The sequence below is a fragment of the Periplaneta americana genome, chromosome 8 (genome assembly GCF_040183065.1).
Source record: "Periplaneta americana isolate PAMFEO1 chromosome 8, P.americana_PAMFEO1_priV1, whole genome shotgun sequence".
NCBI lineage: Eukaryota > Metazoa > Arthropoda > Insecta > Blattodea > Blattidae > Periplaneta > Periplaneta americana.
This window is the reverse complement of record NC_091124.1, coordinates 86,108,630-86,134,116: the sequence shown is the minus strand read 5'-3', so window position 1 is coordinate 86,134,116 and position 25,487 is coordinate 86,108,630. Positions and strand designations below refer to the sequence as shown.

The following is a 25,487-nucleotide window of genomic DNA, read 5'->3' as shown; positions in this document are numbered from 1 at the left end:
TATGGTATATACACATCGTAAATATAAAGGTCTTGGTCTTTTTAGGGTACGCTGGGAATCCACGCTACAACACATTAACGGCTTAAGAGTATTACACAAAACTCATGATCCTTACATTACTTCCACTAGAGACCTTATTGAGGAGAGTAAAACATGTTTAAAGAGCCTTAAATTAACTCCTGCTAATTCTTTTTTAAATGATCGTAAAAATTTTGTGGACTCTCGAAAAGTTAGAGACGCTTTAAGAGAAAAAGAATTTAAAAATTGGTGTACATTGCAACAAAAGGGTAAAGGAGTGATTCTTAACAAAGAGTTATCCCCCAGCAAACAGCTGGATAAGAAATCACAAAAGTCTAACCCTCTCGGAATGGATAGACGCCCTTAAAATAGTAGACTATGTCGCTCCGGTCCGAGCTGTACCGGGTAGATGTCGGGATGGTACCCGCTATAGGCGCTGTCTCAGCGAGATTGAAACTCTTCCCCATATCCTTGGCTTCTGCCTCTATAGTGAGGCCCTTCGCAACATCCGTCACCATGCTGTCCGTTCTATGCTGGCCGAGGCACTGAAGGAAGTAGGGTTTACAGTCCATCAAGAGGTGCAGGGACTAGCCACACAAGGAGGTGTTCGGCGAATTGACATCATTGCCATTAAGAACAACTCGGCATACATTCTCGATCCCACCATCAGATTTGAGACACATGCAGATCAAACGCATGAGGTGGACAGTGAAAAGAAACGGATCTATGAACCAACAATCTCGTTCTATAAAGATAAATATAGCCTGTCCCACATTGATGTAATAGGTCTGATGGTGGGAGCACGAGGTACCATACCCTTCTTCTTTGCCAACAAATGTAAAAACCTGGGGCTAACACACAGCATTGTGAAGGAAATTGCCATTAGTGCCCTCAAGAGATCGGTTCAGATATTGAGAAATCATTTGTATGGGAGTGATAATGGAAATTTCAAGTTATCTTAACCGATGGCTGTTGATTGGTTTAGATTTCAATGCCAATAAATCCGTACTATTATTTTTCTCGCGGTATAAGGCATTCAAATCATTCTAACATATCTGATGATACTACTATCCCTTTCTTAAGGTATGTATTAACGTTTTGGAGGAAAATCTACATTTTTTAACCAACCTTTTTAAGATATTTATCAGACAACATATGAAAGTATACTAACATAACCATATATCAGAAACTTCAATTTCACTTTTTGATTCCTTAAAAAAAATAATTAATTAAAAATTATTCTATTTCTTCAAAATGTCATATATTTTCTAAAAATTACTCAATTTTGAATTTTCTTTCACTGAGTTATTGCTGTTCATGCGTACAATGCTCTGTATTAGTATTTTGCAGCTAACATTATTACAAAGCAAATTTTAGTAAAAAAACGCCATTTCAAACGTTAATACATACCTTAACTGTAAATGAGCACAAGCGCTACTTAGGTGTAAATTTTTCTGACATTTTGTATATTCGATTTCCTAATCGTTTCAAATGTATATCATTTTTACCTTTTAGGTGTGTTTCCAAATTATATGTAATACGCTTTGTCAAATCTGGCAACCTTTTCATAAGGGAAGCTAAATTTATATTTATTTTATATTATTGCACAGAGCGTGGACTGGTGTGACATGCCGTATAACCACCTCGACCCTGCGATCTTAATTGAACTAATTTATTTCCAATTAATTCAATTAATTTTAAATTACTCTTAATTTATTGCAATGTAATCTATTTTGATTAATTAATTTTATACAGAAAACTTGCACAACATATAAAATATGGACATTGTGATAGTTGTTTTCTTTACAGTCCGACACGGTTTAGTAAACTAGTGTGAGGAACGAAGATTTGCCAATTTAAGGGTTAAAGCTAAAGGACCATCGAATTCTACTCTGAGAATGTGGTGGCCAAGAATGCTTTCAAAGATTTCTTATTTATCTTGCATTTGCTGATTTGAAGTAGCCTGTTCAAATAAATTATCATAGTACATTATTACAGTCGTTATATACATGTTAGAATTATGTTCCTGCATGTTCAATGTTTCTATACCAGGCTCCGCCAGGTCGACTCAAGATTGCGAGAGGGCGTACAGGCCTGCTTACGGCTTCCACTGCGGGCAGTACAGTTGTATACTGCAGTCTATCAGTGGTGGAGCCTATCGAGGTCGCTTGGGGGCACCGGTGCACTGCATTTTGCACCAGGAAAATTATGTGCTAAAAACATTAACCTTAGCAATGTAATGGATGTTGTTGTGAGAACAATTAATTTCATAAGGTCTAAAGGACTTAATCACAGGGAGTTCAGGGCACTGCTTGATGATATTAACAGTGAGTATGGGGATTTACTCTACCATACCGAGGTAAGGTGGTTAAGTCGAGCAAACGTTCTGGAACGTTTTCTCCCACTTAGGAATGAAATTGCCTTATTTATGGATGTACATGGGAAACCTGTTAGAAGCCTTGGGTATGGAAGAATATATAAGAATAATGCAACAATTGTGCGAAGACTTCGAACGTAGATATCAGGAAATTAGAGAACTTGAGCAACAATTTAAGATATTTGCAACACCTTTTTCAGTGAGTGTCCTGGATATTCCTGCTGAACTACAATTAGAAATACTTGATTTATAAAGCGATATTGAGCTAAAGGATAGGTATCGAAACAGAAAAAGTATTAAACATTTCTATACTTGTTTTCCACGAGAAAGGTTTCCTAAACTGCACAATCTCGCTGCAAGAACGTTGTGCATGTTCGGGACAACCTACGTATGCGAAACACTGTTTTATTTAATGAAGTTTACAAAGTCACGTCACAGAAGCCAATTAAATGATTAACACTTCAAAGCATGTTTGCGATTGGGTGATACTAAAACAATAGCTCCACGAATTGAAAAGCTGCTTACTAACAGAAAACTGCAAAAATCACCGCAGATCTCTGATGTATAAGAAAAAGTAGGCCTACTATTACTAGATATTTGAATAACAACGTTTGTGCTGTTGTTTTATTTTGTTAATTGAATTGTATAGCAATGAGAAGAAGACAAACAGTGAAGAGTTTTATTTCGTAGTATGTTAATCTGTATAAAAGTATAGCTTATATTTTGTTTTGTTTCATTGTTGTGCAAACATGCAAAAATTTATTTCGTACTAGCCGTACCCGTGCGCTCCGCTGCACCCGTTAGAAATAAATATAAAGTAATTACATAATTAAAATAGGACATTTGATCTAGGGAACATTCGTGTTTGATAGAAGGATAAATCGTTTAATATGTTACTTAATTTAAATTGTATCCAAATAATTGAAATGCGATCATTTTGGTCCAGAGACCACTCATTGGTGCAATGACAATGCCTTCAACATGTTTCTTAATTTTTATTACATGCATCCATACTTTAATGAACATTGACACCATTTAGATTTAATGTGTATACATTATTTTACTTGTTATAGGTTTCCATTGAATTATGGTAATGACTTAATTTTAACCCTTGTTTTCTACGTATTCAGTAAATGGCGTTTGGCCCACTATGGTTCTGAATCCTTCAAATAACTTATATTATATTATATTACATATTATATTATATTATATTATATTATATTATATTATATTATATTATATTATATTATATTATATTATATTATATTATATTATATTATATTATATTATATTACATTATATTATATTAGAAGTTACTGTAATAACATTATAGCATTATGTCCATCTAGAGAAACTACACTTTCCAATGGTGAAATAATAATTAATTATACAAATCGGTTAATTTAGCTTCCGATATTACTTCATACAAACACAGAAACATTCTCTGTAGGCTATCTTTCATAGCTTTCGATTGTTGTGTCCAAGACCCCTTATAGACGAAGTCATTTTGTTTTTTATTTCATTATACGGCCTTAGATGGCAGTTATTTTAATTTTAAAACTCATTTATCTCATTAAATATCAGTCCTATCAAAATTTTTCAAGGAATAAAACTTATCGCAAATTATTTTAAAGAAACCTTTGTTATGTAACATTTTTCACAAAACTCAATAATAAGCAGATATTTCGATTTATTTAATTCAGGCCCCCTTATAACCCTCCTTTTAAATAATGTATTTTGAATGCCATATAGCCTAAAATCTAAGTTACAACGAACTTAATTTATATTCCAATTTTCATCGAAAACCGTTCATCCATTATCGCGTGAAAAGGTAACAAACATACAGACAGACAGGCAGACATACAAACAAAAATTTCAAAAAAGCGATTTTCGGTTTCAGAGTGGTTAATTATATATGTTAGGACCAATTATTTTTGGAAAATCGAAAATTACCAGAAAAATTTCGGCTACAGATTTATTATTAATATAGATATAGATGTATCTAGTTAGTTAACTGTACCAAATTGTATAGAGTACTGTTTTCAGTAGAGTGCAATTAACAGTGAAAGTGTGCTTCAGTTAAAAGCTGAAATTAATTTACATTCTTATCACAAATTTGGTTCATATACAAGTTGTTAGCTCCGCCACTGTGGAAGCAGCTACCCTTGCCCGCAGCCGTACGTCAGGGCTCGAGGGTTTGTACGTACGCACGAGAGTGTAGTCACTTGACGCTCCCTGTTCTATACAGAGTAATAGTGTAGCTGCTGCCTTCCCAAGTCACAGAGTGCGAGATATAGCGAATGGAGAATGCGTTAATTTCTTTGACGATTGTGCTGTAGCTCAGTCAGTCGACGACTTCCTAAATAACATACTGGAAATTTACGTTAGACAGAACGAACGCGGGAAAGACCTCTTTTGTTTTTAGATGTGTTTTCTGCGCCACTGCTGTATTATCTTTAAGTCATATGACCCTCACCGATGATGGCCGTTGCAATGTGAAAGATTAATTAGTACATACCGTAAGCTCTCTCCAGAAGCTTTCACACTTTTATATAAGATAATAATATTTTTCTCTTAATACAAATGCATGTTCAGGGATTCAGCAGTCATTAAGTAGTTTGGGAATACTATCTTAGAATTTCTTGAAGGCATTAAAGAAAATATACTGTAACTTCAAGTTAACGCCTTAATAAAATTTATTGTGTGCGTGCATACCTACCCACTTTACTGCGAATATATGACAGGACTGTGACAAATTTTCAAATTGCACAACACTTCGGCAGGCCACGCTATGCATGATGTGTGTCTGTGGAGAGTTATGTCGTGTACTAGGGTGAGTGTATGTGTAAGTGTAATGTAGGGAATGGATGAGATGATGATGATGATGATGATGAAGATGAAAGGAGAAGGGAAAACCCAGTGCCGACTCGTAACCTACTCCTGTCGAATAGCACCAAGAGGGCTACCAGGCTTAACATCCCCGTCCGACGAACGAATCACCATCAACAGTGAGATATGCCTTCTCTTTACAAGCACGAAGGAGAGATTTGGGATTTAACGCAGGCATATTGGTGCACAATCTAGTGATTAGAAATTGTGCACCGCCACCTCTCCTAGTTTCGAGGTAGAAATTTTACACGAAATTTCTGACCCCGCCGAGAATCGACGCGCTACCACAAAGCTAAGTCGACGGACTCAATAAAATTGTTAATTCTCTCATATTATTATTTTAATATACAATTTATTGAACTCTATTTTACCCGAAAGTACATTAGAGTTATAGCTGTAGACTGCTAGTTAATGTTATTCTAATAAGACTTCATTCGACTTGGGTAACCCAGTCTATGTTACTTAATATTAACACTTATATCTACTACTTTTAATTAATTACAAGTTCTTAAATATGTTACATATAAGATTACAAAACTGTTTATAGCAGCATGTTTTTTCTGAACACATTGAATAATAATTTATCATATATTACATTACAAAATTGTAAATGTCCGACCAAAAGAAATCTTCTGTTTTCGAAAACTGGACAATGAAACAAAAGGTGGTCCACAGTTTGCTGTTCCTCACAGATACATAAGTAGCCATTGTCCTTATGTAATTTAAATGGTTCTAAATAACAGCCAAATTCTCCATGACCCGACAAAAATGTGTGTATATAAGAATGGGTGTATCTGTGTGCACGTGTGTATGTATTTTTTATTTTTTTTTATTTTATTGGGTTATTTTACGACGCTTTATCAACATCTAGGTTATTTAATGTCTGAATGAAATGAAGATGATAATGCCGGTAAAATGAGCTCGGGGTCCAGCACCGAAAGTTACCCAGCATTTGCTCGTATTGGGTTGAGGGAAAACCCCGAAAAAACTTCAACCAGGTAACTTGCCCCGACCACCTGGTTTCGCGGCCAGATGCGCTGACCGTTACTCCACAGGTGTGGACTGTATGTATGTATGTATGTATGTATGTATGTATGTATGTATGTATGTATGTATGTATGTATGTATGTATGTATGTATGTATGTATGTATGTATGTATGTATGTATGTATGTGTACTTATATATACTTTAAGCTGCACTGTATTTTCCTATTCCTATAATGGGTACATTCATCTCTTTAGATGAGTAAAGGTTGGGGAAAATCGATGAAACTATTCTGGGATGTTTACCTGCATTTCAAGCGCAAAGATCGAGTGACATAGTTAAACGTAGTGAAAAACACGCTCTACATCACAAACTTTTATAGAGACACGGAATGATTCTTCTAAGACTAACGAATACACTTTTATATATTTTATATACAGCTTTTATACCGAAATTCTTTTAAAATTTTCTAACAAGAATTTAATTATTATTACTACTACTGGTACTCAGGGCCCGGAGCCCCAAAGCCTTTTTTTCTAAATCTATATCACCATCGGAAACCCTTACTATATCCAAGACTTCCCCCAGCCTATTTTTGATAGATAAAATGAGAGAAAGGTGGAAGTATCGATGAATAATAAAGGAAACCAGAGTACCACGAGAAAAATCTTCTGCGACGTATAGAGATCAAAATGGGCCAAACATGCCTAAGTATACGGACCAGGTAGACAAGTACAAAAGAACGTCACTGGATTTGTGTAACATGATGTAACACTGCTGAATGGAGCTATTTACGATTGCCGTGCTGCATACCAACTTCTCTAAGGATTTACCAATGTCAAACTTTAAATTTCCGTCACGTCAAGTTTCATGACGACGAGTTCAGCTTGGTAAACTAGGTTCTCTTTCTTAATAAAATTTTCTTTCTTCTTTTGCCGGTATTTCACGGAAATAAACAACATAGTTTCAAATATTAATTAATGTAAAAATGAACCTTATTCGTATTAACGTCAATATCGCTATACCTATTAATAATTAAAAGTTTAAAATAAAGTGAGGGGCAAAATGTAATCTTTCAACTTTCATGGTCATGTAGTATGTTAACAAGAAATCTGCTTTATACACAGGAACTTCTGAGTAAAGTGACTGCCATCGCCTGTATTCGCCGTCTAAAAATATATCTTAATTCAAATGATAATAATAGATATATTTCCTTTCCATCAAAAAATCTAGAAAGCAGTAAAGCTGATACAGTTTGTTTAGCTAGGCGTCGAACATGTTTATTCTATTGTTATTAGAGGAGAAAAACTCGCTCCTGTGCCCGGGATCGAACCCGGGTTCTTGGTTATAAGTACCAAATGCTCTAACCACTGAGCTACGCCGAAGTTCAATCCACAGCACCGGATCGATAACAGATCAATTCTGTAGGACCGAAAATTAATCTTTACGTAGATGTTTATTCTAGCAGAATCACTAACCAGAGATGATTAAATGCATCGTAAACACATAAATGATTATCGCACTTCTTTCCGTCTTGTCCTGTCACGCTACGTTGCATCAAGTGCTTCGTAATCTCGGCTTAAGGAGTGTCCGTTTTCCAGTCATAACAGCTTATTTTCTGAAAGATATCACATGACGCCAATCCTCAAACTGGACACGCCGAGTCGGTGGCTCGAGCTAGTGTGCTGGTCTTTGATACAGACGACCAGGGTTCGATACCCTACCAGATGGTGATGGAATTTCTGATGGACAAATCAGGCATTGCAGGTGGTTTTCTCGGGGTACTCCCGTTTCTCTTTACCTACCAACACTCTCTACCTTCCCCTCATTCATCTATCACAATAGTTAATATGCTAGGGTGAAGTCTTGGGCGTACTACGGGTTTCCGATGCTGATATAGGAAGGGCTTGGGGCTTCGAGCACTGACACTTATCAGATACTCATCTGGAAAGATGATCCACCTGTCAGCATCGGATTCACAAATGTCACCCAGGCCACCTGTCGGACTTGCATATACCAGGTGAGTCATCTGCGCCTTATTTATACGAAGTTATGAAATTCCACACTTTCGCGGTCAATTCCGTAAACACAGTACTCGTACCGGTAATCATATCTTAAATGCAGAAAGGAGCAGTGTGCATTCAATGATAAAGCGTGTAGCTAATAACGGTTTGCGGGTTCGAGCCGCACATAATGATCGTTACTTAATGCTCTTGTTTTAATATGGGAACTCCGGAATATTCCATAATATTTCCTTCTCATCGATTCTACGCCAGCGGAGTCGTAAGTGTACTGCCAAATGAGATCAGCACTTCGGGCATGCGTTATAAAATTATTGTGCTTTCAACACTAACACCTAAAATACTTATAAATAAATGAACATAATACGACATTAAAATTTGTCTCGCTTCGCTCGTGGATTTATCGGAAAATCTCAGATCTCGAGTGAAATTTATTATGACTATTTCGTGAATAAAATAAAAATGTACATAATATATCCCTAAAATTCACTCACAAAATGTTAATAATTGTATGTTTATGAATACTTAACCTATTCAGACATTGTGAAGTTGAAATAGATGAATATCGATTACTGCAATCCTTTTAGTTTTTATCGCCATTGTACGGCCAATGACTCTAGTCAAGTGCCACTGCATTGAAAATATATAGGCCTATATATAAAAATTGGATGTTATTCAGTAATGGTAATTGAGAAAAGCGAAATACAATATTGATTAGGGTAAACATAGGTAATTTCGTGGCAGTGGTTATTTCGTGATACTTTTTCTTTGCTCTTTCGTGAACTAACCAATGGTGTTACGAGATTCAAATTTCCTCCAAGGGATTGCATTATGTTGTCCGGTTTCCAGAAACATACAGTTGCGCTTTGTGTGACTATTGTAGCTGCTTCAGTGAGCTTTTATGTTTGAAGAGAGCAAGTTAGCGTCGATTTCTCAGGCGTATAAATTTTGTGGATGTTTGTAATTACATTACAGACTTATTACTAAAGGTCAATGATTTATTATATCTTAATGAAATTTTAGGAAATGATTTTGGAATTTTAGATACAGCTGTAGTCGCCATATACGCTTAGCTTTACCGATAGAAATCTTAGCTGTTTGAGGCGACATTTTGTTGAGCATTAAGCGTTACATTTTATACTATTTTAAAAATTGTATTACAATACGAATTTTAGAAATCTGAAGATAAGATGTGACAACAAAAAAGAAAAGGGGGACGCAATGGGTTCAGTGTAGCTTCTGTTTGATTTGTTATCATGCTAAGTGCCAATTATAAGTGCTAGATGACTTACTTGCAAGAATTGTGACAGAAGATGAAACATGGGTCCACCATTTTGGACCGGAGACAGAGGCAGACAATGGAGTGGCATCATGCAAATTCACCAAAGAAATAGAAATTCAAAAGTGCACCTTCGGCAGGAAAAGTTATGGCTACTGTGTTTTTCGATTCAGAAGGACTCTTGCTTGTGGACATCATGCCACACGGAACCACCATTAATTCTGACGTGTATGTGGCAACTCTCAAGAAACTTCAAGCTCGACCGAGTCGTGTTCGACGACATCGGGAGAAGCAGGATGTTCTGCTATTGCACGACAACGTACAGTCATAATATTTCAGTCACAAGACCACAGACCAGATCAGAAAATTCGGATAGACAACACTGAAACATCCGCATTACAGTCCTGAACTGGGACCGTGCGATTCCCATCTCTTTGGTAAACTGAAGGATCCCTTCGCAGAACGAGGTTAGAAGATGACTCCATTGTGCACACTGCTAAAGAGTGGCTCAGACGTGTTGGTCCAGACTTTTACCGTGCTGGTCTACAGGCCCTCGTTCCTAGGTTACGTAAGGCAGTTGAAAGGGGGCGGGGATTATGTGGAAAAGTGACATTTGTTCCTGAAGGATGTATCTACATTCTGTGAAAATAGCAAAGCTGTAGGATAAAAATATAAGTTTTAAACAAATGTTATACATTACTTTTGGAGTTACCCTAGTAATATAGGCTATAGTAAAGACCGTAATAAAAGTGTTCACCCTTTCAAAGCAAAGAAGATCCCTTTTTGAATTTCAATTTTTACTTTGATTTCATTCTTATTATGTGTTGATATGTATTTCTATGTTTTCTTGCTGTGAATATTCTATGGAATTACTATGTTTGAAGTCTTGTAACAATAAATGAGAATTTCATTTGACTTTAATGAATTTTTCCACGATTCTTCTACCTCTCACGAAATTATCAATGTAATATCACGAAATTACCAAGATTATCACGAAATAAGCAACCTTTTAGCTTAAGTTGTAAAAGTGATTTTTGGCACTTGTTCAAGAACGTGTCCAATCTTTCATGTCTCCAGATTTGTACAGCAAATTATCGTATTTTAGATGAAAAAATCGGAATAAGGATATATTTACACATTTGCAGTCTAAGTTAATTTTCATGAAATTACCAATTGTTACCCTACATGTACTGCGCTTTTCTCTTGTTATTAGACCTATAACAGAAATACTTTTTTCATTATCTGCTGAAATCATAATTTAATTTAAACATTTTATAATATAATTACAAATAACCTGATTAATACATTAATTAGATGAGCAATTGTTATGAGGGAGTGTCATTTTCTTTAGATACAATGAACATGGAATTAGAAGATAAAGATTTAGATGTGGAAGTAGGATTTCGCACTTTAATTAGTACAATGGATACATGCTCATCGATTTACGAGGAAATAGTTGGCGACACTGACTAAACAAAAGAACGACCATGCGTATTGCTAGTGATAAATCGAGCTGCAAAAGCTATTGCAATATATGACTGTGATTGGTTGGAATTCAAAATTTCATTACACTTCGTTGGTCGAAAATGGAATGACGTCATATAAATGAAATAGTTTAAACTAATCTATCATAGATGCTTCATTCACTAGCATTTTAAAATTAAGAAAATGTTTAAAATCAACTGGTGCTATCTTTTATTCGTAACTAATTAACATGCATAGTTGCCTATTTTAAATTAAGGAATAACCTACCCTGCAGGTATAGAAATTTCACACCTGACCTTGCGTTGAAATCTCCTAGAAACACAGTGCTTGTATTCAGACCTGATACTGCTCAGCTTGATGTCCAGTAGTCTCGACGAGTCCATTTTCAGAATATGTTCACTTAGAAAGGTATTGGGTGAGTTGTGGAACGGTATTAAGATCTTTGTATGGTGTAGGACGTTCCGCTGCACAGTGTCAGACGAGAATAAACACATGCTACTCTCTCACTAACTCTCCCTCTCCTCACTCCCGCTGAACCGGTATCAGATCTAAATAATCGCACTGTAGGTACCACAGTTTCATGGGCATTGTATGAAATTCAGGATTGCATAAAACTTAGTAGTAAGGAGCGAGAGAATCACTCTGTAGAGGACGCATGATGGGGCCAATGCAAGACTAAGTGCACAGATTAAGAGAGAGAGAAAAAGTGTTTGTTTTCAACCGAAAATGCGTCACATGTCTAATCGTACGAGGATCAAGATTCTGTGTGAAGGAGAGGATGGTGAGGAGGAAATTTATTTTAAAACTGGAGGATTAACACTTTATTCACGGTATATATGTCTCTTGTGAAAATTGTTGTAGGATGCAAGGCAGCGCCACGGCGTGTGTCGTTCTGGTGGCACTGGTGCTGGCGTCCTGCCGTGCAGCACCTTCTGTCAACGAGTCTGAAACCACTTTCTACGACCAGCGGCAAAAGGGGGATCTCAATGTGCATGTTCATGTGAAGGACGTCGGAATTCTGACTATATGGGGTGAGAGCATCTTCGGGCAGTATGAGGTGAGTGACATTACGTTCAATTTTATTTGGAAACAGGAAAATGTACGATGGGGTATATATTAGACTAACATCAAACAATCTACTGTATCTCAAAAGAAATTAATATTTATTCAGCATAATTATAATTTAATTGCATACACTTAACACAACGGTCATAAAGCAATAATTCTGAACCTTTAAGTTTTTTGTCTTGGTCTGCAAGCAACTTTTCCAAAGTATTTAGGCTATTAATGATTTACACGGTGAAGACTTCTTTCCATATATTTTTTTTAAGTTTCGGAAATAGGTGATACTCTAAGGGGGATAAATCTGGCAAATATCAACTTAACGATCACTTAATAAATTTTCTACAACGCAGTCAGAGACTTATGAGAGGATGCATTATCTTGCAAGAATAACACATCTTTTGGAAATTCTGCCACGATGTTTCTTCACAATTTTTTCCCCTCGAGGCTTAGCTAATAATGAAAAATAACTCACCGTTACACTTTTACGAGTTCTAAGTAGTGTGTCTTAATATTATTCCTCCCCTGTCCCAAAAAATCTGATGCGAAGACTTTCTTGCTGATTAAAGCGAAATTTCTTTGGACGAGAGAAACCAAGTTTGTTTGTTAATGTATTTATTTTGCTAATAATTGTAACATAAAATATAATATAAACAGATAAAACTTTAGCTCACCCCTGAAAGAGTAGAATTCATGTTCAGGGGCAGATTCCTGAATTTAAACTAAGAAGTACAAAATACAGTTTGTCTTATGTCTACTACACAATAAGAATATATAAATTTAAATTTACAATTTTTCATTATTTATAAAAATGCATACATAATTTTTTAACTTAATACTAGAACTATTAGAATTGACAAGATTAGGATATTTAAATATAAATTTGTTATATATTCTTGGGCCTAAATTACTACTATGACTCAAAACTGTAGCAGTGTTGCATTTTGGTTCAAACAATCTTAAAGAACTCATACCTTTTGTTTCTTAACTATGAGAATACAATTCAAAATTATTTTGAATTTTATGTATAAATTTTATTAATATAATATTATAAATTTATCTTATTTTGAGAACATTAAAGTCTAAAAACTGTTTTTGAGATGGAAAAGCAATAGGTTTATGAAGACATAAGTTATTTCAATTATTTTCTTCTGTAATAAATAAAGTGGGTTAAAATTGATTTTTAATAAGCTACCCCATTCTATAATTCCATACATAATTACCGATTGAAAGTATATTATGCGTAATAAACTTATTGACAAGTAATTTATCGATAAAACAAAATAATATATTATTTTACATCATTTATTACAAAGGTAATTAATGTTTTGGTTCCATTTTAAATGATTGTCGAAAATTATGCCTAAATATTTAACTTCAGAGGACTCCTTAATAATCGGACACTTACATTGTATAAGGCAACAATTAGAGCTATGTAATTTAATACTTAATGTAGATGTAGGAGGTTTGTTACATTTTTCAGGTAATTAGAATGGAATAATTATGGGTTTATTTTCGTTGATACAGTAGATAATTTATTAAAAACCATTTTTTATTAATCTATGTCCATTATTTGAATATTATATGTATCATACAGTACCAGGTTTTTCCATCAAAAAGTAAAACTGTGTCATCTGCATAAGAATAATGAACATCATTGTATTGTTGTAAGTCAATTTTTAATGTCATTAATATATATTTAAAATAAAATAGGGCCAAGAACTGTGTCTTGGAGAATACTTATATTAATAATTCAAATTTCACTTGAATAATTGTCAATTTTCGTTATTTGAATTCTGTCGCTGAAATACGATTTTATTAAGTTTAAAGCATTACCGTTTGTTCCTAATAAGTGTAATTTCACAATTAAGATATCATGTTTCACTGTATCAGATGATTTTCTTATGTCCAGGAAAATACGAATACATTTGTTACCTTGATCAAATTCTCTAACGAATGTTTTAGTAACTTGCTATATTGCATGTTTCCATTCTTTTGGCTGTTCCTTTATTTGTGGATCGTAATAAATTATGGATAGATGTTTTCGTCCATAGTTGCAATACAATCCAAAAAGTTAGAAGAATACTCTTTTTCAATTTATTTTACGACTCTTTACACCTGCGATGGTTAACTAGCATCTGAGTGAAATGAAGGTGACAATGCCAGCGAAAAGCGTACAAGGTCCAGCACCGAAAGTTACCCAGCATTTGCTCTTAATGGGTTGAGGGAAAACCCTGGAAAAAACCTCAACTAGACAACTTGTCCTAACAAGAATTTGAACCCGGGTCCGCTCTTTTCATGGCCAGACATGCTAACCGTTACTCCACATCAGTCTTCAAAAGGTGATAAAACCACCTCGAAGTTGTCACTTTGAGTCGTTTCTGATCAGTGTTCAGGTATTTAGGCATCCATTTAGCAGATAATTTTCTCATAACCAAATCATGATGTACGATGACATATTTACACGAAAATGTCAAAGTCTTTGATATATGTTTGAGTCCAATTCGTCGACTTCAAAATCATGACATGCACGGTATCGATATTTTCTGGAGTAGTCACTGAAACGAATCTTCCAACGAGGTGTTCATATATATCATGCTGTTCATGCTCTCTAAAATTCCGCAATTTAAGGTAGCGTGCGAAAGACAATGTATCCACTATATCCGCATACGTTTCCTTGCTCGGCAACCCTTTCAAAAATAGATAATTTATCAATAATCAATAATTTTATCACAATTGAATTATTTATTTTACATAATTTCTTTACAAATTCACTACCTATATGGAATAGACAAAATTTCTGATTCATCAAATATGGAGTAAATATTTATCAAACAAGAATCTTTTCCATGATAATCACTTTCGCTTTTGTTTATAACGAATATCCAAAGCTATGTAAATATCAATACTCGTTTGTATTGTTTTCTATATAAGAACACAAAAGTTATAACTAGACTTCGTGGAATTGCCACACGCAGCATGCAATCAGGTTGCCGATGTACGGTAGTATAGAGGAGGTGAGCGACCGCCCGGTCTCGTAGTATAATCAGTTCATGTTAAGAGTTGTGACTGGTCCAAATAGACGGAGCAGCTACAGCTAATGTATAGGCCTACTTGAGTAAGCACTTGTTTTTGCATGACTGTGGTTGGAACAGTCAAAGCTTAACATTTGTTCAGTGCAGACAAGAATTCAATCAAACATACTACAATGAGAGTGTTGCTGTTCGAAGTAATTGCCCCTTGAATACCCTTACCCCCGCAGCCAGTTTTGACCCGTTGGAAAACGTGGTTGGATGCTGTTAATTATAATGCAGAACATTACGGCAAAATAATGGAGGTAATTGATGCATTGAATAGCACAGACAGTTCCGCTGTTGCAGCTGTAAAATCATTGCCTTCTGAACAGCTATTGGAAGATATTCTGTTCATTGATTCTAATTTTAAAAACGTGTTAGAATCGTCTAAACTACAACTCTCAGAAGTCCTTAATACAATGGATAAAGTATCACAAACCGTTATCCAAAATAACAATTCATTAATTTCAGAAGAAGTGAAATGTAAGTTGAGAAACATTATTGCTAAAAATTCTGCCTATTCACAACTTCGTATTATAAATGATGTACTATCAGGTCACGACAAGACATCTGAAGTTGGTGTACTAAAAAGTAGTGACTTCCGTTCTTCAAATATGTACGTATTATATCGTGTGATGTTGAACGTAAATTTTCCCAAAATAAAAACTGTTTAAGTGATCATCGGAGGAGATTATTTTGCAGTCGCTGAAAATGTACGTAACTCTTCACTGCAATGCACATATTCAAGGATGATGTGAGTATCTTACATTAAATTTTAAGAGTTAATATATATCACTATAAAATAATTGTGTATTTACATGATTTACATGTTTAGACATTTCCTACTTCAATAATCATTCATTACATTTCTTGAATGCAGGATACAGGTTTTATTGTAACCGCAGTATACTGCTCAGTGTTTACATTGGAGGCACACCCCTTCTCATACAGTCTATAACGCGTGCACAGTAAACCTTGTGATTCTCGTGGCAATTCCACGAAGTCTAGTTATAACAATCGTTTGTAAAATGAAATACTTTTTTTGCAGCTATAATATCCTTTGTTTTCGAGAAAAGACTACGTTCTGAAAAATGTTTGTAGAAATAATAATTATTATATTTACGAGGGTTGTTTGAAACGTTCATAGCCTGACATAGAAATTACATTAGGATTATTCTCAAACAACTTTTATTTCTCAACGTAATTCCTCCTGAGATTCACACTTGGTTTACCGGTGCTGCAATGCTCCCATTCTTCCGACTGCTGTTTTTTCTCTGGTATGTAGTAGTGGAACCAGATTTCATCAGTGGTCATAAACGCCTAAAAAATCTGGCGTATTTTTCTCGAATCGAGTCAGACAATCCCTCGAAATTCTCATCGAACGTGCTTTTGTTCCGGTGTTAACAAACGCGGAACCCACCTTGCGGAGAGGTGGATTCTATACAGAGTGTCCCGCAGCGGGATATCCATAGCTTATCTACGTGATTCTGGGATTATTTTGAGTGAATTAGTTCTAACCAACATGGGTCCGAATTGAAACAGTATCTACAGAAACACAATTCTAAATTAATAATGTTACTTGTGATTTAATTACAACAGTATGCAACCTCGTCGTAAAGGTGTAGTTCAGTTAATTCTAAACATCGCTCAGCTACATGACTTTGTTTATACTCATTTCACATCCAAAGTGTCCAGGCTCTGCAACCAAATGATGTTCCTCTTCTTGTCAGACAAGCCATATGGCTGCAGCAAGATGGTGAACTTCCACACTTTGGCAGGTGTGTGACTGCATTTTTAAATCAACAATTTCCACACCGTTGCATTGGCCAAGGAGTTCCAGTGGCTTGGCCACCAAGATCACCAGATCTGTCTCCATTATATCTGTCTCCTCCTTTGGGGGAACATGATGTCAGTTGTTTATGCTGCTCGATCGAACACAAGGGTCGAACTTCTAAGGAAAATAATGGAGTGTGGTGAAGGCTTGAGAAATGATGGCAATATTGTTGTAGATACCGTTGCAATTCGGACCCATGTTGCTCAAACTTTTTTATTCAAAATAACCCCAGGAACATGTAGGTAAATTATGGACATCCCGCTGCGGGACACTCTGTATATTATGAAACATGCTGTATATACAAGATATTAGAGAAGTAAGTATGACTATTTTCTCAGCAAGACAAAAATTAAAAAGGACAAAAATTCTTATGCATTTCGTCATATCTCGTAGTGAGTTTATGTAATGAAAAAATTCTACGTTTTAGCTTAAATAGTGTCGTATTTATTTTGCGAAAAAGCCTGAGCGTATCACGGTTAATGAGTTCTCATTGGGAGGACGCAAACCAAATAGCTATAGAAATACTGTAGTTGTGTGAGTGTGTATTTGATCTTCAAGAGGATGATAGTTCAGATATGATTAGGAGAGATGTAGTCGTTCTATAACATGACGATAGGTATACCTCCTTTCTTACAATAGATGAGAATAAATCAACTGAACATGAGTACGAGTTTAAGGATTTCGTAAATCAGAACAAATGAAACACACTCCTTTCGGCGGGCAGCTTAATTTTGTTCACGGTAAAACGTATTTGTTCTAAAAACCTCAATATAATTACTATTAGAGTAACGGAAAAGTTGCATAAGAATATTCAATTGCTATTGATTACATCTATCACCATATTTTCCTAACTCTTTGTATCCATATTTGTTTTTTTTTTTTCAGGAATACGATTACAATTACGACTATCAAGATCCAGAGGATCCAGATGAGGAAGGAGGAAATAAACCAAATGAAGAAAAACCTTCAACTGTAGCTTCGAACTCTACCACTGTTATGGATGCAGTAACAGAAATGGGAGATTTCTCCACGTCAGAAGAGCTCTCAGTTTTTACTGCAGAATCAGACAACTTGACTGAAACCACGGTGACTACTATGCCAGAATCTGCAAATGTTACTAACGCTACGACTTGTAACAACAGTACTTCAAGTACAGTTGCACCTTTGAAGATAGAATCAAGCTCAACAACAATAGCTACGACTGCAGAAGTCGTAAAAGAAACAAAGAAGACGTCAACGACAGGCGACAGCAAACTGACATCGAGTTCTTCGTTGCCAAGCACAACCACAGCAGCTACAACTGTGGAAATGGACAAAGAAACGAAGAACACCACGCAGAAGACTGGAGATACAGCAAAGCCAGTCCTTAATGACTCGACTACCGCCTTACCCATCGTAGCGGTGTTGGTGCCAGTTCAGCAACAAGGAGGTCAGAAAGTTCATCAAGGTGCTGGAAAACGTCGATGTAACCCTGGATACTTCAGAGACAGTCGCGGTCGTTGTAGAAGGCACAGAAAGCCAACCTATCACACTTTCCAGACTCTCCCGATTGAACTCCCGTAAGTAAATGTATGAAAATCAGAACATTGCGAACATTTTTATCAGTTTATCATCTATCTGTTAATGAAATTAAGTTAGGTATTAAAATATGTACATAAATTAGGCCTAATGGAGCTCGAAAATCCAGGAAGTATATAGGACTGCTACATTTGCAGAAATAGTTAGAATTTTGCTCATTTCGTGAGCTGCTTCAAAATGAAATTCGACATATGTCAACATGTGTTGAAATAACATATGATTTAAATTTGAACTGGTATCTGATATGAATTATATTATATTATATTAACTGAATGGCAAAATGAGGGATATTTTAAAATATTCACGTTATAATAACCTACACCAAAGATTCTCTTTCCTGGTACTGCATATACGTATATTTACTCACAAATGGCTTTTAAGGAACCCGCAGGTTCATTGCCGCCCTCACATAAGCCCGCCATCGGTCCCTTTCCTGTACAAGATTAATCCAGTCTCTATCATCATATCCCATCTCTCTCAAATCCATTTTAATACTATCCTTCCATCTACGTCTCGGTCTCCCCAAAGGTCTTTTTCCCTCTGGTCTCCCAGCTAACACTCTATATATGCATTTACTGCATATACACTACCGGTCAAAAGTTTTCGATCACCTATCACAACTATGGATTTGTGATTAAAACAGGGATTTCGTTTTGAATATTCTATCATATCATAATGCTAGAGAGAGAAAATATTTATTTTGTTGGTCTGTTTAGTTTTCCCGACGTGTTTGTACATTGAAATAAAGTATATAGTTGTTTTCATAGCTGGTCGAAAACTTTTGACCGGTAGTGTACGTACATATATGTATATATTATATGTATGTACGCCCTACATATATATGAATTACTTAGAGCACAAATATTGTATGTCCACCTTCTCTAACTTTCGGGAAACCTCGAAAGAAGTATTTCCTGTTGCATATATCTTGTAGAAATTGTGCATAAAATGTAATTTTTATGTTAATAATACCCCATACAATATAAATCAGTAATTGGGTAGAATAAAGATTTAGCCTCATATTTTCAGTATTATAACCATAACTCAATTTTGATCAGAAATTGACATAAAATATCTGTGCTCTAAACCATCGATATTATATATATTTGGCATTATGTTTTTCCTACTTCTTTCCATGCTTTTCAGTTTTTCAATGTTCCCCATTGTCCTTGCACCTTTTCTTAAATAAGCATGATCGCAGGTCTATATTTGCCCTACTTCCTTTCTCTATCCTTGGATCCCACAAATTAGCGTTTAGTAAACTACTATGCACTATTTTGGTTTTGAAAGTAGTAATTGACGATTTCAGAATAATAAATTGTATTTTTTAATTAATTCTAACTCATATATGAGTTTGTATAACAACAATAGTATAAAAATGAGAATACTTAATTAAAATATTAAAAATATTAAGATTATAATACACAGAATATAAAGAATGAAGTAATTATCATATTACGATTTTGAAAAGAGTTCTTGTTTTAGTAATACTATACAACATATTTCTTTATTCCTATACCTTTATTTTTATTTTATTTTCTCTTTTACGGAGAAGGGACCCAAAGGCCAGCACTGCAGCCTGAGGCTTATTGTGATTACCATCCTATTCTGTCAATTATTGAGTAGCCGAACGGCCGCGTTCTTGTACAAGTACAGCACGCCTTACCGTGAACGTAACCCGGGTTGTGTGTGAATTACAGTCGTGTACAACCAGTTGCGAAAAATAGAAATTATATATTGCTACTGAGCGCCTGGCGCTATGGACAGTATGCGAAGCTCTTGCTTCTCGCGGAGTGGTCCAATGTTCGGTTTAACGAATGTCCGAGTCTCACTCGGTTGGACGGCTCTAGATCATGAAAGACAGATAATATTGAGCCATCCAGGAGTTCCAAGAATCGTTGCAAGAACGCGATTATCATCGTGTACCTTTCAAATGATATTCCCTCCCTTTTCCCCATTGATTGATAAATTGATTGTTTGATTGATTAATTCATTCATTCATCTTTGAACAGGTTACACAAATCAAGTCAACAATATGTGATACTTGTGTCATTACGTAACTCAGTGAGCTTTAAGTGTAAGAAATTCGGGCGTCAGATCATAACAAGTATCCATGTCACAAATGATACTCGAGTTAACTTATACATGGTCTAACGGAATATTTCATGGAACATTGATCGTTGTGGGTGAAACATACAACAGGTGGAATTTTTCCCCTTATTTTTTCTCATTCGCATTCACATTACTTTTCACTAGGTACATCAGGTACCTCGCTTTTAGTATTATGTAGATACGTATGTCCTTCATCTGCTAACTATATGGTTAGTCCCTAATCCAAAGTTAACTCAGAATTTTTTTGCATGCCGACATGAGAGGTATTTACATTGTTTTAACAGTAAGGTAGAGCTCAGATAGTATATTTGTTATAGGCCTACACTGCTCAAAATGATCACAGGATCACACTATCTTCTATAGTTTTCTTTCTTTCCTTTGTTTTATCTTTTTCATCCTTTTATTTTCCTAATTTCATTTTCTTTTATTTTCTATTATTTTCAGTTTCTCCTTCAGTTATTTCTAACTGTCATTACTTCTTCAGTTCTACATCTCCTGATTTTCACAATGGCCCTTTAATTCTTTTGAGCATTATATTTTATCGGCTTAATAAATATTATCCCCTGCCCAAATACGCGATATTGCGAATAATTGCTAAAATATCATAAATGAGCCGGTCCTTACAGTTTTGTACCTAGTTCACTAACGCAAAACCGAGAATATCCTCTGACTGCATGGTCTAGACTAGACTTTCAGCCAGTTATACGGGCGGTCCGGGTTCGAATCTCGGTGAAATCTTTTTTTATTGTAAAATCCATGGTCACACTAATGGCAGACAAAGTCGCAGATGGAATTTTTCTCAGTTCTTCCGTTTTTTCCACGTTAGGCACCAATATAATTCCGCCCGATCTCCATTCCATAGCATTACCCGGAAGAGAGTGGTTACTGGATATTCAGCGAACTTTAGCGTAGTCAGCTAATGTGGTTTGGAAATGCGCTAGCTGAGATTCAACATAATAGTTATCAGATGGACTTAGAGCTAGGATTAGCCTCCTCCTTTATGCATATTATAATTATAATATCAGACTGCTTCAGTGGCTGACCATGACAATGTTTTTGAAAAAATTTGGCGTGCAAGAGGTCAAATGACTTTACTCGTATTGTCAAACGCCTGGCATTAGAAAACAACATATATTATCAGAACATGACTACCTGGGACCGGTCTACATAGGAACGCTGTGTATAGCCTAATGTTCATATATCAGCAAGTATATATATATATATATATATATATATATATATATATTTCCCTTTTTATAGTGTCATTAAACTACTGACACTTTCTCAGCATAAGTTAATTAAATTGTTACGAAATAAGCTACGTTATACGTTATAAGCTATTGGATAAATTAATAATAATCATCAATAAAAAGGTTCCGGCACTATGTTATGTGCATGTGAATTCTTTTGTTTCAGATTCGGGCTTCGACTGTCACCACGCCATGCGCCCAGGACAGAATCTGATTAAAACTGTGATTATAACGGGAACTTAACTAATTTTGTGAGAAAAGGAAACATTACTACATTTTGTACCTGGTTTCTATAAGCAGATCTAATGAGAGAATATACTGGGAAAAACTCCAATTAAATCACTAAAATACTTCATTAAAATTAAGAAAACAAAAATTGCTTTAAATCTTGGAATATTTGGGCTATATTAATAGCAGAAAGTTGAGCTATAGCTTTGACTTCAATATTGCACAAAATCAAGTGAAAATTAATTTATTTCTATATCATTTGTGGCCACTGTCTAAGTAACGGTGTCATACATTTTAAAGTATCAATAAAAGACTGAATATTAATCTAATTAAAAGTCTACAATGAAGAACGTTGAGCTATACTAAGTTTGGCTCTGAAGTTCTAAGAAGTAAGTGAAGTGTAACAAAGAGTTTGCAGAAAATTATTTGAGGTAAAATATGCAGTTTATTTTTTAGTTTATGCGTCCAATATGCAACGAAAAGGAATAAAAACAGCAACATGATAGTATTAATAAAAACAATAACAAAATTATAAACAAAAATGTTAAAATTACCCTTCATAACAGATTTCTTAGCTGAAATGCATGAAGAAATACTGTAATATGACGCGATGTAAGAAACCGGAAAAATAAACGACAGATATGAGGGAAAAATGAAGATAACAGTAGTAATAGTAATACTAACAGCAGTAGTAAGTGGTGGTAGTAGTAGTAGTAGTAGTAGTAGTAGTAGTAGTAGTAGTAGTAGTAGTAGTAGTAGTAGTAGTAGTAGTAGTAGTAACAGGTTTTCTGTATCGCTCCAATTTTGGCCGTTTCAACATATTTCTGTGGAACTATAATACCATTCATATCAATGCTAAGCAGAAGTAGGGAACCTCACCAGATATCCAAGGTTAGATTGCTGACTTAAAGCTTCATTATCTGTCACCTAATTAATAATAATTTCAATTGAAAAACTGCTGAAATATATGGATCTAAAAATATAAATCTTGTGGAACCTAGAGTGTACCATGACGCCAATATTATCATTGGTGCTCTACGAAATACTATAAAGAGACTCACTGAATATCTTTCTATCAACAAAAATCAAAATAGCCTACAGTACAGAGAACAATTTTGAACTCTGCTCAAATCATTCATAAGAGCTTGACTACAACCCTAAGATAGTGGTTCATTTTCGGTTACTTGTTTCCAACCTTGTAATTGTTTGAAAATTAATAATAATAATAATAATAATAATAATAATAATAATAATAATAATAATAATAATAATAATAATAATAATAAAAACACTAAAAAGTAAGGTTAATTGACACTTTACAAACTTCGCCAAACTATCAGCATTATGAGGTGAATATTTAAATCTGAAATACTGAAAGAAGGTAAATGAGTAAAATGAAAAAAAGTCGTTAGTTTCCATAAATTGTACGATAATGTACAGTACTAATGACTTATTTTCACTTCTTCACTCATTCCATTCGCTACACAAGAATTAGTGGTGAAAATTTAATTTTATATATATTTTTAATTTCCTTGTTCACTAAGGTTTATTATGTTCATCAGTGTATTTGTCAAAATACTGCTAATTACGTTTGAAGAAACAAGTTTGGAGTTACCAGGGGATAGAGGGTGATGGGCTGGTGACGGTGGAAAATTAAATGTCCAAATGTGGGATTTTGTATTTCTCTCAGAGGATCTGCTATCAAATTTTGTTGTTATGTTATTATTGTTGTGTGTTGGAGTTAGAAATGTTTTTGAACATATAATTAAGAGATGTGAAATATGATTTGTTCGCATACCTGAAGACATTTACACCTTGGAAATGGATAAAAGGAGGACTGAATTGTATGAAAGGCTTAGACAAGTGTATGTAGTATACTATTATATCTTTACAATGAAATAGCAAAGAGATTAAGTTATGGACCGGCTCCAATGCTGCCAACGAATAGGAAATATGTCTACATGTATCGCTTGAGTTAGTACGTGGTTTGATTGTTTAGAAATATTTGTCATAAATGCAGTATATAAATTATATAATGTGTTGTTGATTGTAACTTGAATTTCCTGTGTAATCAAGTAATTACAGAAAAGTTAATAGTAACTGTGGAGGTAGAGAAGTAGAGGTACTTATCAGAATGGCTTTTCTGTGCACCCGTGATGGAAAGAGTTACGTGCCTCCTACTATCCGTCACACTACGAATTCCTCTCCTTTCTTCAAATCCTTATCTCATATCTTTCGTACAGTAGGACTCCAATTTAGAGGAATACCTTGCAAACACTAAGTTCTCCTGAAACGATGCACTTCGCGCAGCAAGACTCCTGCACTCGTTCAGATGTTATTGTAAGTACAATAAAGGACATAGAAAAATTATTAAAACGAACCTGTTCTTTATTAATATGAACCTGGTTTATTATTATTATTATTATTATTATTATTATTATTATTATTATTATTATTGTAAATATTATTATTAGCATGTAGTTAAATATACAATACCAAAACAGTCTATTCCTTTATAGGTGTCATAAGAAAAATTAAATTCCTTCTATAAATAAAATATAGATCTCTTTAAACAGAATAAAACATAAACATAATATTTTCGTAATTTCAACAAATAAATGAATCAATAACAAATATATTTCCATGAACACTTGTTCAATCACTTATTTCGTGAAAAAATAATTACAAAATTAATTACATAATAATGAAAATTAATCAGACACGTTACAATGAACTTAACTATTAATTGGGTGTTAATTTATTCCATCTTCTCTTTATAGTTTCCCTGGATACATCATTCCAAGCATTTGTAATGTTATGAATTGCATCTTTTGTGGAGTATTTTTTTAACAACTCACGGACATTTCCATTTGAATCCTCCCTTATCATGCACTGAATGAAATAGTTTGCGATATCGACGCTTCACACTCTCTATTACACTTGGCCCAAAGGCTGTATTAAGGAAGTAATATTATATGGTAGGAATCTGCAAATTATGTTATTATTATCATTCTGCAGGCAGACGTTTAAATGACAAGATGCGTTATCCATCACCAATATTGCCTCTTCTGACAAATTATTCTGTAGTAAATGTGAACACACCTCAGGAACAAACACATCATGAAACCAATTTGTAAATTTCTTTACTCTCACCCAAGTGATCTTTTGTGAATAATAATATACCTACAGATAAATTATTAATATTTACATTCTTAAATGCTCTTGGATCATTCGATTTTCCGGGGAAGCTTGTGGGTACCACTGGGATTAGAGCACATCAGTAAAGTGACTCATT

At 34.7% G+C, this 25,487-nt stretch overlaps 1 protein-coding gene across 1 annotated transcript in view; it reads left to right on the top strand.

The window, feature by feature from the left end:
* Positions 1-24,228, top strand: part of LOC138704849 (uncharacterized) — a 29,186-nt gene extending 4,958 nt beyond the window's left edge. The window contains exons 2-4 of the mRNA XM_069833161.1: positions 11,916-12,111; positions 17,910-18,583; positions 22,131-24,228. Of these exons, the coding sequence (XP_069689262.1) occupies positions 11,917-12,111; positions 17,910-18,583; positions 22,131-22,182 (921 nt within the window). The 5' untranslated portion in view covers position 11,916 and the 3' untranslated portion in view covers positions 22,183-24,228. The remainder of the gene's footprint in view (positions 1-11,915; positions 12,112-17,909; positions 18,584-22,130) is intronic.
* The last annotated feature ends 1,259 nt before the right edge of the window (positions 24,229-25,487 follow it).